This window comes from Bufo bufo, chromosome 4 (assembly GCF_905171765.1).
Source record: "Bufo bufo chromosome 4, aBufBuf1.1, whole genome shotgun sequence".
Classification (NCBI taxonomy): domain Eukaryota; kingdom Metazoa; phylum Chordata; class Amphibia; order Anura; family Bufonidae; genus Bufo; species Bufo bufo.
In genome coordinates, this window is record NC_053392.1 from 561,123,934 (window position 1) to 561,142,467 (window position 18,534).

Here is an 18,534-nt window from a genome sequence, read left to right on the forward strand (position 1 = left end):
AATGTTTTTGAGGGTCACCAGCAGGCCATCAATCATACTTTTTCAAGGGTGTATGATGCCCTCCTTTATGTGTAATAAAGAGTGTTTTGGAGTGCTGGTTCCTTGTATATTTTGGCAGCCCTTTCACTTAGTGCATAGACTTTATGAGTGTAGGAATCCCACTTCCTGAACAATGTGGATGAGGCCCTCCTTTATGTGATATACAGGTTGTATCGGAGTGCCTCTTCCTTGTAATTTGTGGCAGCAATTGCTTTTTATATACAAGTAAATATATAAGAAAGAATGTTTCATAACAATTTTTCCTCTAAAATCGATTTTATCTTCAATTTTGCGCGTATTATTGTCAGTCTGTAAAAGTGGCGTACTACTCGAACAACATCGTTCCCAGCAGCGACTTGGGAGTCCAAGATGCATCCAGACATCCTCCCCATGTTGTTCCCAAACCATTTTGGCGGTGTTTCCATCAATTTCTGACATTTTCTTATGAACCAGACACCCTCCTTCTCTTCTCGGCAGAGCACCTGAGCATCCCGAGGTGTTCGACCCGAGCACCCGAACACTTTGATGCTTGATCAACACTAGTGTTTACGTGTTTTTAGCATGAATGCATGCTCTATTTTGTCCGTGTTCACGGATCCATTATGCCCATTGTAGTTTATGGGTCCGTGAAAGCCACAAATGCAACACAAATGCCTTCCGTGTTGCATCCATGTTTCATGGATCATTAGGAAAAGATTATTTGAAAAATATTTTTCAGCTGTTCAGTGTCAGTGAAACACAGATGGCACACGGACAGCAAAAAATAGACTCACGGACCCAACATGGATCCATCATGGACAGCTTCACAGATGCATCACTAACCACCTGCTCACGGATTTGAGCACGGACATGGACTTGTGAATAAGGCTTTATTATTGTAGTTGATGTAGTATTACATGTAGACATTCAAAGGAATGGCTGTCCATGGGCAAACTGAAAGCAAATGAATTGACTTTGATCTGAATTCCAGGAAAAATTTGATTCGCTGCAAAGCCTCACACTTCGTTGTTAATCTATTTTTCCTGAAATAACATAACAAGAAAAAAATACAAACTCACCTTATCCTTTTGCACGTGAAGAGGCCGCTGTGGCCATCTTGATTGCAAGAACTGTGCAAAATCTCGCGTGGGGTGATATATGGAAATGTCATGCGGTGTCTTCAATCAAGGTGGCCGCAATGGCCTCTATGCGAGAAAATGGATAAGGTAAGTATTTATCTATTTTTTCCCTGATTAACCCCTGAAAGGTCTAAATTGTTGCCTCAGATGCCGCGATCAGCGATGAACGCGACATCTGAGGGGTTCAATGACGGGAAGCAGTGTGATCACTGTTCCTTATCATTGCACCTGCAAAGTTATGAGCTTTGTGACAAAGGAAATTTTCACAAATAGAATTTTGGCAAAGTAGCCGAATCAAAATTTTCAGAACTTCGCTTCTCTCTAGCAGTTATCATGAGGTGGGATCTCAATGATGTCTATATGCTGTAATAGGGAATACAATTAGAAATACCAAATAACTTTTTGGATGGTCAAAGAGAGACATTTATGGATCATTGTTTGAAATATCCAATCACTGGCTGAGGCAGGCCGTAGCTGCTGTTTCCCGCCATGTTGAGACAGTAGCAGGAAGGGTTGTTAGAACGGCAGTGATGAGGAATTGGTAAGGTTCTGTTTTATTTTTTTTAATTTTTTTTACAGCATGTGCAAACCTGAGGCAGCTTTTTTTTCTTTTTTTTACTGGAATACACCTTTAAATATCAGCACCAGAGTAATTTTAAGGTCCATAAAACCAAATAATAAAACAAATATATACTCTATTGTCTAATAGACAGGTAGGAAGCAGAAAAACTATTTCTGTAGCAGTTTACTAAGTTTATTAATGTCCGTTTATTTGCCAGGTCAAAAAGAGGGCCATTTAAGGAGCAAAGAGGGTCTTGCTTCAAAAAGAGGGATACTTGGGAGGCGTGTTTAACTGAAAGAAAACAGTTCACTGACAAATTTAAAGGGGTATTTTTGTCTCAGTCATTCGTGGCCAAGATCGGAATACTCGCTGTTAGCAGTGACCAGAAGTTACCAGGTTACAGCTTTCATAAATGTCCTCTGTCCCTTTCCACTGCTCCCTTAAAATATCGTTGCTTCGGCTTGCCTGTCTTCCTTTTAGTGTAAACATAAGACAGAGGAGCGTTCTTCCACACTACATGCCTGCATTAGGCTTCAGAGTGAGGAGGCGTGTCTCTCAGTAATCCAATCTGATAGGCTGGCAGGGAGCTGATAGCTACAGCAAGTGTGTATGGGAAGTTAGGGAAAGCAGTTTTGGCCTCAGAGAACTGGCAGAGGAGCCATCTTGAGAAGGTCCTCATATTGTAAATGTTTACATAGATGTAACTAAGGGAAAAACTCAAGGAAAACAGTGGTAAGTGAAGAAACTAAAGATTGATTTATGCATAATGCTGCTGCAGCAGTAACATATGCTAAAATAGATTTTTGAATAAACCCCCTTGTCACTTAAGATACCCCTTGTCACTTCAGCCATCAGAGTCATCTTCATGGCAGTTGCAATGACGTGACTGTGCAACCCAGACACCTCTTCAGCCAATCACCTGTTTTAAGCATAGAAAATGGTCTAAATAAACGTCAGCAAAGATGGTGGCGTAGATTTAGGCGGGCGGTGAATGTGCCTAAGTTATGTAGAGGCCGGCGCCTCTACATAAATTTGGCACATAATGCACCAGCGCAAAGAGGTATTACGACCGATATTTTAGACGCCGGCCGTAACAAATGACCATAAATTGTGCTTATCACTTTCGAAAACAGTGTAGCACAGCCCACTAGGCTATTTCAAAACTCTGGCCATCTCTGGGTAGCTCATGCGGGTATTCCAGTCACAGCCATTAATGACTAAGATGAAAGTACCCCATGAACTCTGCTACATCTTTTATCAAGTTCCCACTTATTACAGAGACAGTCATATGTGAGGATAGGATTATATACATTAAATTTAAAGGGGTTGCCTCATGTGCAGCCACCCTCCGTTCATTTCTATGTGGCAGCCAAAAATACCTGAGCCAGGTGGGTCAGCTATTTCCGTCGGGTCCATTGAAGTGAATGGGACTGGAGTCCTCCAGCCACCACTTAGGCCTGCTCCATTCTCGATATAGGTGTGGGTCCCAGCAACAGGACCCGCATCTATCAGACGATTGGGGCATATCCTATCGATATGCCCCATTCTCCCAGATGAGACAACCCCTTTAAGCAACATTTCCCAATGTCTAGTGCTGTTCTTAATGGAAAGGGTAGCTATGACACAGGAATTCTCGCTCTGGTGTTTTATGAATTTCTTTATCATGTTCTGCCTCACAGACTGCACTGGACACTGATCCAGTAAATTATACTATGAAAGAAGGAGTCCCGCACACCATTGTCTCTACTGATTCACACCCTTGGGATTAAGGCTATGATATTGCTGCTTGTTCACAGCAAATGTCCAAAAATACACTATATCATCTCACTGAATACCTTTTGTATATTGTATCACTTTTATAGCCAATGTAATCTGTATAACGATAATAAATCAAGATGTGCGTGATTAAAGTCATGCCAGATTTACCGAAATATCAAAGTGCATATCCTTTACAGATGCAGCAGACTTTATTGCTCCCACTGGTGTATTGCAAAATGACTCGCTTAATGCTCCAGTAGGTGAAAGAGGTATTAACAATGCATTAGGTCGCTTTGAAAAGCAGCCTGTTCTATTACGCTTTTTTTTTTTTTTTTTTCTTCTCAAATGCTGTAATGTGCCAATGGGTGCAATAACATTTTCCACATCTGTAAGACTGCAATAAATAAGTGAAGCAGGACAACGCGGGGAAAGGGTCTAGCCTAATTCTGGCTGGATTGTCGCCTGCTTCAGCTTTGTATTGGCTGTATTAAGTGCACAGCCTGTTTTAATTATACATTCACCTAAAAAAAATAAAAAATAAAACTCTGCTGAGATATGTTTGATGTCTGACAACGCTTTTCCTCCTGTGTTTAAATTATACAGATGTAGCAGGCACAGCTGCTATCTCAACCAGCAGCCACCTGCCAGGAGACAGTGACAGGCAATGTCTATCTCTTCAAAATCCTATTGTCATTCACCGAGCATCACAAATGAAGTTCTGTGTGATGTTCTCCAGATGACGGGATAGGCCACGAAGAGTAATGATAACAATAAGAATAGCATTATTATAATTGTTATTATTATGATCACACAAAAGACTATGTTGGGCTCTGTTCTTCACTGCATTCTCCGGAGGTATATATTGGAAGACTTTCTAGATGTGTACCACAAATGGAAGGTTAGGACTAAAGATGAGGAAATCGATTCTATAGAATCAAAATTTGACCCATATTTAAAAAAAATAATAATATTCTGATTCTATAGAGTCAGAATTCGATGTGATTTGATTCCGGAGAATATTTTCTATAGAGAGAGAGAAATTCTGGTAGAATTGATTTGAGTCTGAATCAAATCAAACATCCCATTTGGACAAATCAACCCAAATTGAATTTCTAGAAAGGTGCTCATCACTAGTTAGGACTAGTTAGGACTAGTTAGGACTAGTTAGGACTAGTTAGGACTAGTTAGGACGTTAGCACAAATTACTTCATCACGGATCACATTCCAATGTATGTAGTGGGTGCAATGATGGAGAACAGCGATCGTGGCGACCCCCTTCATTGAACCCCTCAGATGCTGTGTTCAACGCTGATCATGGCATCTGACAGTCACATTCAAGCCTTTCAGGGGTTAATCAGGGGTTAAAAACAAAAAAATACATACTCAACTCATCCATTTGCTCGCGGAGAGGCCATCACAGCCATCTTAAATTTTTTTTTAAATGCGCCAAATCTTGCACGTGCTGACGTGGTGACATCTCACGTCAGCGAGCAAGATTTGGCGCATAAAAAATGGATTTGTTACCATGAAGCACAAGGAAATTCGGCTTTGTGACGAATCAAATTTTTTCTGAAATTCGGATAGAAGTCAACTTTGTTAACTTCCATTCGCTCAGCACTAATGGTCATATTTGGGATATACACTGGGAGCTTTACCGGCACATATGCCAAACGTCATCCACAAATGTTATGCTATACTCATTAGATACCTGTCCAACAGCTACTCCTTCTGACCCCCCCCCCCCCCACTTACATGCATATAATGTACTTCTTCAGTGTGGCTGAACATGCATGTGTTCTCAATATGAAGAGGGAAATAAACCAGCGTAAGACACTTTTTGCAGTGGCTTATTCCCTTTTGGAAAAAAAAGTTCAGGAATGTTGAAATTTAACTGGCATTAGGCAGGACAACATCTGGATTCCCATTCGATCCCATTGTAGTCAATGGGGTTCCGCCGATTCCAAGCATTATTTATGCCAGAAACTGTGAACTACGGCAGGATAGTTCAAAGCACTGATGTGAAAAAGGGCTACAGAGGTATTTTCCCCTACAAGTATTTAGGTGACAAAATGATGCCTTGGAGGAAGAACTATACAGCAGCACACAGAGGACATCTCCACAAAAACAGTTCATGGGTGTGCAGGGACTATGTACTTCTCATTGCCGTGTGCATGAGCCCTAAATATACTTGAAATATCAGAAAAATAAACACATGTAAGAAATGACATAGACTTAAAGGGGTATTATTATCTCAGACATTGATGGCAGATCACTAAGATATGTCATCAATGTCAGTTAGGTGCAGGTCCCACTTCTGGGACCCACTCCTATTTCCAGAACCAGGGAGAGCAGCCAAACTGTCCCAAAGGAATGGAAGTGAATGTGCAGTGCGCTCTCCCTTCCCCACTACGGGACTTCCAAAAATAGCCGGGTGTCCCATAGAAGTGGATGGAGAGCACCTATCTGACATTAAAGGGGTTATCCATCCTATAACGCTCCCCAAAATGCCTGGGCACCGCATGCAGGTTATACTTACTCTGTTCCCTGGCAACCGTGTTGCTCCTGATGCCCGCAAGGCCACCGCTGCATCTCCCTGTCACAAGGATCAAAACATTCTGCAACGGGGGGTGGGGGTTGATGTGGCAGCCAATAGCAGGCTGCAACAGGAATGAGCCTCACTAGCATCACCCACGATGCTAAGGAGGCTTGTTCCCGTTGTGGCCTGCTATTGGCTAAGCCTCCCCCCCTGCCGGTGGATGTTTTGATCCTTGTTGATCCACGCGAAGGGGTCGATGCAGCGGTGGCCTTGCAGGCATCAGGAGTGACGCGTGTGCCAGGGAGCGGGGTAAGTATAACCCCCGCATTTTGGGGGGCATTATAGGTGTTGGATAACCCCTTTGATGCTATATCCTAGTGACATGCCATCAATGTCTAAAATGGGATTAGCCCTTTAAATGTGATGATTATCAACTACAGTTGTAGTCCATTGATGCATGCAACTGCAATTGCCCTACATCACCCTCCATTATCATTACATTTCCCGAAAGTCTAGTAACAGGGTCAGAAACATTACATACATTTCAGAAAATCAATAAGCTGGACGTACATGTTCACATAACTGATGTGGCTATATGGTATTTCACTTAGTAGCATTTCTAATCTCATCCCATACGCCTGGATTAAAACTGCAAGTCTACAACAACTACTGAAATAGCATCCTTGTGATTATTGCCTGCAAGTCGTTTAATAGCCACCAACCCATCCGTATGATCATTATTGCTGTATAATGATAATAGCAGAATGATATTGCCAATTAAACTTCTCAGCATGGTAAGGAAGGACAAGCTTTAAATAAAGGTAGGCCACCTGCTAGATGTAAAAGCAAAATGTGAAAGAAAAAAAAAAACGATTGTGTGAAAACAGGTGAGGCTGAAGGCTAATACTGTTTTCGCAAGGTATGATGGAATGTAAGAGGTCTGACACCCATAGTAGACTGGTGGCTCTAGATTAATGTGCCTTTCATGTGTTTAAATATACCTACCATAAAATTTTAGATCCATGAATATACATAAAAAAAGAAAAATGTAAATCCAGCTTCCATAATAAAAATAAAATAGCCTTTATTATTCTATCAGTATAAAATCCATGCAGTCACCAAGACTATGCGTTTCATGTCTCGCACGGACCCTTACTCATGACATTGCAAGACCTGAAACGCGTAGACTTGGTGACTGCATGGATTTTATACTAATAAAGGCTATTTTATTCTTATTACTGCAGCTGGATTTACATTTTTCTTTTTCCTGTGGACTTCTGCTTGCTCCTGGCAGTCTCCGTGCTTCCATAAATGGTGCAGATGAGCTCGGCTATTTTTTTCTCTTCTACTTATCACCATGAATATACATAATAGATCCACCATTCACAATAGATGATACGTACTCCACGCTGACCTCTGCACAAGTAACAGGGCATACCGATCTCCTATAGATCTCCTCTATTGGGGGGTACTTATTAAGACTGGCATTTACCAAGCTGATCTCAATCCCTCTATATTGCCAGAGGCAGAGACAAAGTTATATAGAGGCGAAGGCCTCTACATAAGTTTGGTGCTTCATCTGGCAAGCCATGCAACAGGTTTAACTCTACGCCAGTCCTCTTGCTTGCATAGATTTAAGCCATTTTCCATAACAAAAATCAGAGTGGAAAGTGATGAATAAGCCAGGCCCGCAGATTCCCCACCTATACCATGCCCCCTATTCTCACCACTTTCTAAAAGTGGCGTGAGCAGGGAAAAGTTGCACATTTTACAGCAAAAATGGCAAGCAACATAATTTGTGACCTATAGAAATAGATTAGTAAATGTCTCCCTATTGTGTTTATGGCACATATTACTACTATCATAAAACAGAAAGTCTTGACATACAGTAATTTAGGCCTAGTGTGAAAACTGCAGGATTTTAGTATTTTTTTTAAATTCATTTAAACAATAGGTCATTTTCTGCTGACCCATTCCCTTTATTTGATATCACAGATGAAATATTGGATCCCCAACTGTCTACCATTTGTACAGTATATGATGAGTTGCGTCAATGCAAAATTTAGGAAACAATATACAAAAGATATGTTTTCTGTTAAAATGCAGACTAATGCGGGGGAATATTTCCTTGGTTCTCTACTGTGTTATGAAAACCATGGTGATAAAAAAAGAACATAAAGTGAAATGGAAGCTGAAACACATATATGACATTAGACTGCAGTCAAGATAAGCCCAGAGTGACACTTCTTTATGCTTCATTTAAAACGTAGGCAAACAATAATAAAACAGAAGATAAAAGAAATGTAATTCACTTAAAGCAAGCGAAACCAAAAACTTTGATCCACAAAAAGATAGAAATGTTATCTACAGAGAAACAGCTACAAGTCTTACACAAAGAATGTCAGCTTTTGAATAAAGCACAGCATTGATTCTAAAAGGAATTTTCTATTCGGGTAAAGATAGCTGGGGCCTTGTCACTCAGGAGGGACAATAGAATCAGGACTAGTACTATGAAGTTTTCAATTATTTAATGCTTTGTGCTGCAAAGTGCATGACCATATTTATTTACTCATTATGTATGCATTTGTTTAGAGCTAAATGGGTTCGGATTATTTTTCATTTACTTTTTCCGATGGTCTAATTAATATAGGAGGAAACTATGAGGCAACAATGGCCTTCAGTAAAATAAAAAGTGTTGGGTAGCAAAAAAAGAAAAATAAAAATTCAGTGCTGCAGTTTTAAGGCTATGTTAGAACAGAAGTGTAATGGGGGTGGTGGTGCAGGGCAATTGGAGTCTACAAGTCTCTTGGTTAAGGTATCTAATGGCCCAGGATTAAAAGGGTTGTTTGGCTTAGGAGTGGACAATCCCAATACAATTAACTTGTGTTAGGGGCCACTTAATATGGTGGATCTGGTGATCTCTATAACGGGGACACCCCTTTGCTTGGTTTTCCTTCCCTGGAGGGATATCTGGCTTTCACTGTGCTGAAGACCCATGATTGGGCCTCCACGGTTATTTTGCATATTACTGTTTCCAAGAGAGCTTTGCACTTTGGATTGTTTTGTTGAGACTCTTAAATTAGGCTTCACAGTATTTTTTGAAGCTGGTCTCCCCAAGATTAGCTATTGTTTTGTTTGAGTGGTATCCTAGTCATTGCTCTTGGTTAGCCAGAATCCTACTCCACATTGATGAGTTGCAACACTCTGAAACAGCTGTCTGTGGATGGAAAACTTTTTTCCCCCTATCACATCCTTAAGGCTTGTAACAGAGCTGGATCTTGACACATGGGCCACTTAATTTGGTGGATCTGGTGATCTCTAAAATGGGGACACCCCTTTGCTTGGTTTTACTTCCCTGGACTGGGGCTCCATTATTTTGCATCTTACTGTTTTCCAGGGAGCTTTGTATTGCTGTGTTGAGACTCTTAAATGAGGTTCCACAGTATTTTTTGAAGCTGGTCTAGCCAAGATCAGCTATTGTTTTGTATGGTTAGAATATGGAACTACGGATGACCCTGAGCCAGAGCAAGATACTTAAAGCCCCTATTTGCTACCATGCATATTGTATATACAGCACCAATGTATTATGCAGCACTCTACAGAGATAAAAATTGCTCATATTATTACCGATCACATGTGGGGATTAAAACATAATTTGCCCATCTGAAACCAAGACAAAGGGTTATCAGTTTCGATCCTGTGCTATGTCTTTGGATCTTTGGTTGAAACCCACACAATGACAAAAGGCTCATCCAAACTACAGTACATGCAGATGTTGACCTTGGTCTGTCAATATTAGCCTTAAAGAGGACCTTTCACTAGATTAAAAAATCTAAACTAACTATACAGACATGTAGAGCGGCACCCAGGGATCCCACTGCACTTACTATTATACCTGGGCGCCGCTCCGTTCGCCCGGTATAGCCTCACATGTTAGGCTCCACCCAGGGGAGCCTGCCGGCGTCTCTTTCTCCCATGCTGTAGTGCTGGCCAATCGCAGCGCTGAGCTCATAGCCTGAGAGTTTTTTTCTTCTCTCAGGCTATGAGCTGAGCGCTGCGATTGGCCAGCGCTACAGCATGGGAGAAAGAGACGCCGGCAGGTTCCCCTGGGTGGAGCCTAACATGTGAAGATACCGGAGGCTATAACTAGCGAACGGAGCGGCGCCCAGGTATAACAGTAAGTGTAGGGGGATCCCTGGGCGCCGCTCTACATGTCTGTATACTTAGTTTAGATTTTTTTTAATCTAGTGAAAGGTCCTCTTTTAACCAGTTCTATGAAAGTTTCATGCATGGAAAAAAAAAATGACTGACTTTATATAGTTTAGTACGTGGCCCTCTAGGAGCTGCTTGCCCTCCTGATACTGGCAACATTAACACGCAGACTAAAGGTCCATCTACTCGAGTCAATGATCGAGTGAACAAACATCCCACTGATCAGCCAACAAACAACCTAGCATTTAGTTGTTGGTTAACTGGATCTATTTCGCGTCACAGGCATAAAAATGCTTGTTTGTCAGGAGCATGTCACCCAGAGAAAACAGGATATGTGATGCCAACAGTAATGTAAATTAACAGCTGTAAAAAACGATCATAAGTGTGAAGGATCGTCCATATAGCCACTTGTTCAGGCAACTATCTGCCTTTGTAAAAAGGTACTTAAAGGGGTTTTCCAATATGCATCAGCATCCTTAAAGTAATAATTTATGAAGATAGCTGTAAATTTGGTAATGAATTTATTTTACCTTTATTGATCCTTTCTTCTGTTCTGGGCTGTGATCACATGACCATGTCCATGCAGCCTTGTCTTATTTTCTTGATGTCGTGTCCATGGGGATGTCAGTGATAGAGGATTTTCTATGTAACTATCAGGGTGAGATTTGCCATAAACTAGCTGGGAACCGTTAGGGGCGGTGCTGGAGCTGTGGCAGAGAAAGAAGAAGTGCATTATGGGTTTGGTTGGAGGCAGGAACAGGAAGTGCTAAATACAGGATGGAAACAAACCAGAGTGATCTGCTTACATGGTGAAAACGGGTCAGGAGAGTCCAAAATGAAAAATAAAATAAGGAAGATATACATATTATTTCCGGAAAACCTCTTTAAATAAGAACAATCAACAATATCTGCACTAAGAAATTTGCCAGTGTAAAAGGACCCTTATACATAAGAGTCAACCTTTTCCGTCTACTGACACTTTGGTAGGCCATTAAATTGATGCTATAGTGCCCATTACTTTGGCAGTAAAGCTTTTTCAGCATGTGAGCTCATCCCTTTGAGAAGATTTCTTTCTCAGATTCGTTTTTGTGTTGCTCCCCAGTAGGAAGCTTAAAATCTGATTAGCTCATGACTGGATCGTTTATTCTACTTTGAGAGCAAAAACAAGTTTACACTATTATTCAGGCCAGTTCAAAGCTCTTTTGAAAAAGCAGTAGGTAGCATCAATCAACAGTCGTTTTCCACGGGAAGACTGAATAGGTAAGTGAGATAATTGTAAAAATAGGCTCTGTATGAGAAGCATTCCAGCAGGTGGAACATTGATTTCCCTAGCATTTAAATTCATTGCCTTGTTCCCATTTTAAAGCTACATTGTTAATGGAAATTTTCCTTTTTTTTTCAATCACACTGAGTGACAAAATAAAAGCTAAATGACAGCTGCTGGCACAACGAGGCGAGCAAAGACTTGTGTGCAGCAAAAACATTTAAAGGACTGCTAAGCCTTCAGTAAAAGTGAGAAATTTAATACAAATGTATTTAGTATTTTTACTGGAAGAAGAATTTCATTGGATCAGTTTTTCCCCCCATTTTTTTTATTATTTGTTTTATTACTCTGTTCAACTTTTTGTAAAATGGCTTTCAATAATAACCAAGTATTTTTCTTTTCTTTTCTTTAGCAAACCCAACAAGAGCAGGTGGAAGAGAAATTTCTGGACCATCTGAGGTCATCAGGGAATCAAGTAGTACGACTGGCATGGTGGTCGGCATCGTTGCTGCAGCAGCCTTGTGCATTCTCATCCTTCTTTACGCCATGTACAAGTACCGAAACAGGGATGAAGGCTCCTATCATGTGGATGAGAGTCGAAACTACATCAGTAACTCAGCACAGTCCAATGGGGCTGTGATCAAAGAGAAGCAACCCAGCAGTGCTAAAAGTTCTAACAAAAATAAGAAAAACAAGGACAAAGAATATTATGTCTGATCCCAGCCGCCTAACGAACACCTGTATAGAAATAGTCTTCATTTTATCTGAGACATAAAATTAACAAACTTATTTACTTTTTATGAAGCACATTGAAAATAACAAAAAAAAAGAAGACAGGCAATGCTAATGGGACAGAAAGACTGTTTTTAAAAAAATATGTATAAAACAAACAGAAAAAAAATATAAACAAGTATATTATGGTTTTGTTTCCCAGAAACAGGAGCCAAACAAGATTTACAAGTATCCACAGTGTTTCATTTACTCTGCCTGACCATTTAAGTGGCTGGAATGTTTTTGGAAAGACGCTGATTTACGTGAAACATTCTTAGAGCACACAGAACGTTCCACTATTAAGGCACAATTAGAAGTAAAAAAAAATAAAAAATAAAAAAAGCTACCTATGATTCTGGATACAGCCAAAGTGCTAGTACTCTCTCCAAAAGTAAGTTCTAACGCCAGCAAAGACTTGTCCGTGGTTGCAGACCACTGTAGTTTGCAGCATCGAGCCTAGAAGCGTTGATTGAAACATGTCTGCTTCATAATGCTGGCTTTTCTGAAGACTTGTATTTAAAAAAAAAAGGCAAAAACTTTCACAAAGCCCCTTTCTGGTTGTGAAGAGTATGCTATGGAGGCCTTAATATACAAATACGGAATATAAGGCCCTTTTTCAAAAATAAAACAAGAGGGATAGATGCAATCATTGAAAATTTTCATGCACGCTTAATATGTTACATATGTTTATATAAAACACATCTATATGTGCTTTCTGGACTGTGACAAGTGATGTTTTATAGCCTGTTGTATAGACAATGCAAAATATATCTGCTCTTCAGCCATTTTTGGTAACCTAAATGTTCTAAGTGTTGCTAGGTATAGAAAGTTTTCTGATGTCTGACACAACAGACGTGTTTCAGTTAATTGCCGCCATTACCTAATTTTTTTTTTATAATTTTTTTTTTTTGTTATAATTCCTGTGAGTATGCCGCTGGGGATGTGTATGAATGTAAATAAAGAAAATTGTTAATATTATACAGCACAATAGCCAACATTCCGCTGCAGCCAAGTTACAGTATGTTGGGCCGCAAGGTGTAAAGGTATCTGATACAGTCCAAATAAATGACAAAATTCAAGTCACTGACAGAGGCATTCTTTATGTTACCCAATTAACTCTAAAGAGGGTTTGCTGTTTATTAATGCCACAAAATTTACAAAAAATTTAGGCATTTAAAAAATGTATTATTGAGCAAACAATGTTTGATGTAGCAGTAATTAAAAAAATATTAAAATGTATTAGAATTATATTTAAATACCATATAAATACAAGAAACTGGATCTAAATTGCTATTGATAGACTTTTTTCTGTTAAAATTTATTTTTTTCTATTTTCTTTATTTTTTTGTTTTCTGATTTTGTTTTTTAAAATTCTAAACATACCTTTTAGGCCAAACAAGATTATACCAGGTGATAATTTATAACTTTTTATATTTGTTTTTAAATTTAAAATGTGTCATTATTATTTTTTTTTAATCTGACATTTCCATTTTTAAAGATTTTTCTTTACTATAACAGATAAACTCTTTTCTTCTTTTGTATTGAGTAACACTTGCTTGGGGAAAAAAAAAGAGTTCAGAGTAACATTTTACTCATAAGGAAATGCAAAGAGAATATATTAACCTAAAAGTGGGTACTTCAAGAGAACTCAGTGGTTCCACTCGAAGGCCTCCTGGGAGGAATATAGATGTTCACACATTACAGACAGGAAGACGGAATATAAAATTAATTTAAACAGCGGGGGAAACAAAGCAAGATCTTGTTTTATTCACTACTGGTGCTGATACATAATGCTTAGATTCCAGATGTGTTTTCTGAAGCTTTTAAATCAAAATACATTGGTCAAAAATACTATTAGGGCTGAGAAAAGCATTTAGAACTAATGGAACATTTGTTTTGGGAGGGGGTGGGTTTTGATGAATTCTTGGAATCAGTAGCTTTTATCAACACATTAGAGGGAACCAAATACATTATCCTGCAAATCATAAGAATCCTGCTTGGGCACCACTGAAAGTCAGCTGTACTCAGGGAAGAGAGTTATTTAATGCTGTGCTGCATAAGGTATGAAAGGTCTATCCATAATTTAGGTCTTCGAAAAGGATGTACAGTAAATACTACAACCCAAATAAGACTTGCCAAACTAATAAATTCAACATGTTATGGTAGCTAGGAAATACAAGTCTTTTATAAAATATTGCAAATTTTATTTTAGGTAATGGAAATATCAAATTTTTGTTTGATATTTTCTATGTATACATCTATTTTGCCAACACTTATCATTTATACATTAATCTATAATATCATTTACCGAATGGTTGTATTTCATATTTGCATATATATATTTTATTATCAATGTTTCTTTTAGTTATACTATTTTATCAAAGTATGTATCTTGCTATAGCATTTCAATGCCATATTATGTAAGCCCTTGTGTCGAATGAGGATGAACCCGACAAAGGGTCTCTGGTCCCATTGTCGTTGAAAGAGTAACCATGATATATGACCTAGGTTTCACTTGCCCATGTATTTGCTGTACGAAGTCTGGATGAGGTGGCTTATTTCCAACCCTGTAATGTGTTGCCTTTACAACAACAACAAAAAAGTGTGAATTAATTCATCCCCAAACAAAATCAAGAGGCCCAAAGCCAGTTTATTGTGTTTGTGTGATAGATATTGAAAATGAATTTATTTTGTTGCAAGGCCAATTTATCCATTATTGGAAATGCTAAGCAAGTGGAATTTATTGTTTTGTTAATAAAATGTTTCTTAATACACTCATTTGTTTTTATTTTTTTGTAAACTTTATTGAATGGGAATTAAATGAGTAGTTTGATGGCAGAAAATAAACTGTTAATTATTTTTCAAGTGTATAATAAATTAGCTTTTTCAAATTTTTGTGGATCATCCAATTTCAGACCCCCTCTCATGTCCCTGAAAACTCCACTTCTGCATTCATTCTGACAGGCATGGAGCTTCCTCCTCCTATCTCTGTTGGAGACATGATTGAATGGCGCTAGCTGACTGGTTCATGCGCTTTTTCCATCTTGGTTGATGCAGAAACAGAGAATAGGGCTGGCATAGCTACTGAAGTGAGCCAGACAGACAGCTCCCTCAAGCATGCCAAAACACAAGAAAGGGGAGGAAGCTTTCTTCCTGTGTTTCAAATAATGAATGCATAAGGGGAGGTTCCAGGACTGCAAGAAAGTCTGAAATAAGATGATCCATGCAAGCTTGAAAAATGAACCATATTAGTAAGTTCATTTATTTTACATTTTGAAAAAGAGTTTCTTTTTAGCCAGGAGACAAGATCTTTAACTTCAAATGGGGATCATGATGTGGCACAAAATCGTATGGAAAGCATAAAAAAATGACAAACAATGACATATGGTTATCTCAGTATCTGTTATTTGCACTGAACTTCAGATGATCCTTCCACTGCAGATGTGATTGAGATTGGAGGCTGATATGGACAGATATATGAACACAACTTTGCTATTTTAAACAATATGAAATTTACAATGCATTCTACTATATTCAATGCTTCAAAAGGCCTTTGAATTAATGTATCGTTGCTAAATATTTTCTAAAATTAATTTAAAGGGAGTCTCTCACCAGGAAAATCACTGTTAACCAGGCTCAATGTCTTGTAGGGATAGCTCTGCTGAATGTAATGATACCTTTTACATAGTGATTAGTTGCTTTATTCTGGAGAAAAAGGACTTTTAATCCATATGTAAATGAGCAGTTAAGTGTCCCAAGGGTGGATCAAGCCTCTCTGTTGTCAATTGCTCCTCCTTCTTTCTCTGCCAGCCCCTCCCTCTCCTTCTTGAAAGACAGAGCCAGGTTTCCTCATAGCCATCTAGTCCTGCCCTGTCAATCAAGGGGAGGAAGCAGGAGGAACAGGAGTGCACAGAATGGTTTGGGCCTAACCCAGATAAGCTTGCCCTACAAGGATTCGGGCCTGGCTTAATGATAAATATTAGCCCCTGACAAGCATCTAAATTGCTAATATTGTGCTGAATTGTGCATTAAGGAAAAGGATATAATGCAAAATCCTTTGGGGTTATATTGACAGCAATGACTTTAATTTACAGTGAAAACTCTTTGAGATGACCCCATAAATTTATATTAAAAAGTGGTCTTCTCGTGGGGGTGATCTTTTCTAAGAAGATGAGCAGTATACAGAATATTGTATAACTTAAAGGAGTTTTCCAGTTTGCATCAGCATCCTTTAATAGTCATTTATGAAGGTAGCTTTAATTTTGTAATGCATTTCTTGTAATTTTATTGCTCCTATCTTCCATTCTGAACTTAGGTGAAATGACCATGTCCTTGTAGCTCTTTCTTATATTCTGTGATGTTACATCCATGGGCATGTCAGTGATAGGGGAGTATATGTAACTAGCTGGGTGCTGTTAGGAGCAGTGGACCTATGGCAGAGGAAGGAGAAGTGCATCAAGGGTTTGGTTGGATACAGCAACAGGAAGTGCTACATACAGGACGGAAACAAACCAGAGTGATTTCTCTACAAGGTGAGAACAAAAAAAAAAGAAAAAGAAAAAAAAAAACTTATAGGCAAGATATACATGAGTAATTCCAGAAAACTACTTTAAAGTTTCTCATGGGCAATCTGGTCTGGATAAGGGGGTGGCCTTTTCAAACAGATGTTCTTTTGTAGACTTGTCAATTTATTTGTTTATTCTCATCATTGATGTTAAAAGGAAGAGCTATTTATACATTTATCACAAATCACAAAGGTTGGATCACAGATACTATGTATCACCTGTTTTCACTATATAGTATATGAATGTTTTTTATGTCAGCGTCTCATGTTGCTGTCAAACAATATATATGAGTCTCAATTTTTTTTAATGATGTTCAACACATTTTCTTTGAGAGCCCTAAGATTACTTTTGTTACCTTGGAGATGAAAAGGTTAGCTTAAAATAAAGGCAACAGAGACACCTAGAAATTTTTGGTGCCAGGAGAATGCAGAAATAAATGTCTAAAGTAATGATAACACCCGTGAGTGTCAAAGATAATTGCTTATTAGAGGTATAGGATTAAGAAGACATAGTGCAAGAATGACTCAGCAAAACAAAAGCAATAAACCAATGACTCAAAATATTCCCTGTGAGGAAATTATCAATGGTTTGCTTATATATGAAGATTGCCATAATGAAGAACAGACATGATGAGCAGCAAGAGAATCAATGACATGTCATCAGAGTGTATGGGATGTACAGTCGTGGCCAAAAGTTTTGAGAATTACATAAATATTGGAAATTGTAAAAGTTGCTGCTTAAGTTTTTATAATAGCAATTTGCATATACTCCAGAATGTCATGAAGAGTGATCAGATGAATTGCATAGTCCTTCTTTGCCATGAAAATGAACTTAATCCCAAAAAAAACTTTCCACTGCTTTTCATTGCTGTCATTAAAGGACCTGCTGAGATCATTACAGTAATCGTCTTGTTAACTCAGGTGAGAATGTTGACGAGCACAAGGCTGGAGATCATTATGTCAGGCTGATTGGGTTAAAATGGCAGACTTGACATGTTAAAAGGAGGGTGATGCTTGAAATCATTGTTCTTCCATTGTTAACCATGGTGACCTGCAAAGAAACGCGTGCAGCCATCATTGCATTGCATAAAAATGGCTTCACAGGCAAGGATATTGTGGCTGCTAAGATTGCACCTCAATCAACAATTTATAGGATCATCAAGAACTTCAAGGAAAGAGGTTCAATTCTTGTTAAGAAGGCTTCAGGGCGTCCAAGAAAGTCCAGCAAGCGCCAGGATCGTCTCCTAAAGAGGATTCAGCTGCGGGATCGGAGTGCCACCAGTGCAGAGCTTGCTCAGGAATGGCAGCAGGCAGGTGTGAGCGCATCTGAACGCACAGTGAGGCGAAGACTTTTGGAAGATGGCCTGGTGTCAAGAAGGGCAGCAAAGAAGCCACTTCTCTCAAAAAAAAACAAACATCAGGGACAGATTGATCTTCTGCAGAAAGTATGGTGAATGGACTGCTGAGGACTGGGGCAAAGTCATATTCTCCGATGAAGCCTCTTTCCGATTGTTTGGGGCATCTGGAAAAAGGCTTGTCCGGAGAAGAAAAGGTGAGCGCTACCATCAGTCCTGTGTCATGCCAACAGTAAAGCATCCTGAGACCATTCATGTGTGGGGTTGCTTCTCATCCAAGGGAGTGGGCTCACTCACAATTTTGCCCAAAAACACAGCCATGAATAAAGAATGGCACCAAAACACCCTCCAACAG

The 18,534-nt window shown here is 39.1% G+C and overlaps 1 protein-coding gene across 13 annotated transcripts in view; it reads left to right on the forward strand.

The window, feature by feature from the left end:
* The window catches only part of NRXN1 (neurexin 1), a 1,679,151-nt gene extending 1,664,136 nt beyond the window's left edge, over nucleotides 1–15,015 (forward strand). For 11 of the 13 annotated variants that reach the window (XM_040430258.1, XM_040430259.1, XM_040430265.1 and 8 more), the window contains one exon: nucleotides 11,902–15,015. In XM_040430258.1, the coding sequence (XP_040286192.1) occupies nucleotides 11,902–12,206 (305 nt within the window). In that variant the 3' untranslated portion in view covers nucleotides 12,207–15,015. The remainder of the gene's footprint in view (nucleotides 1–11,901) is intronic. The other 2 variants (XM_040430266.1, XM_040430263.1) reach the window with 1 other exon arrangement.
* The last annotated feature ends 3,519 nt before the right edge of the window (nucleotides 15,016–18,534 follow it).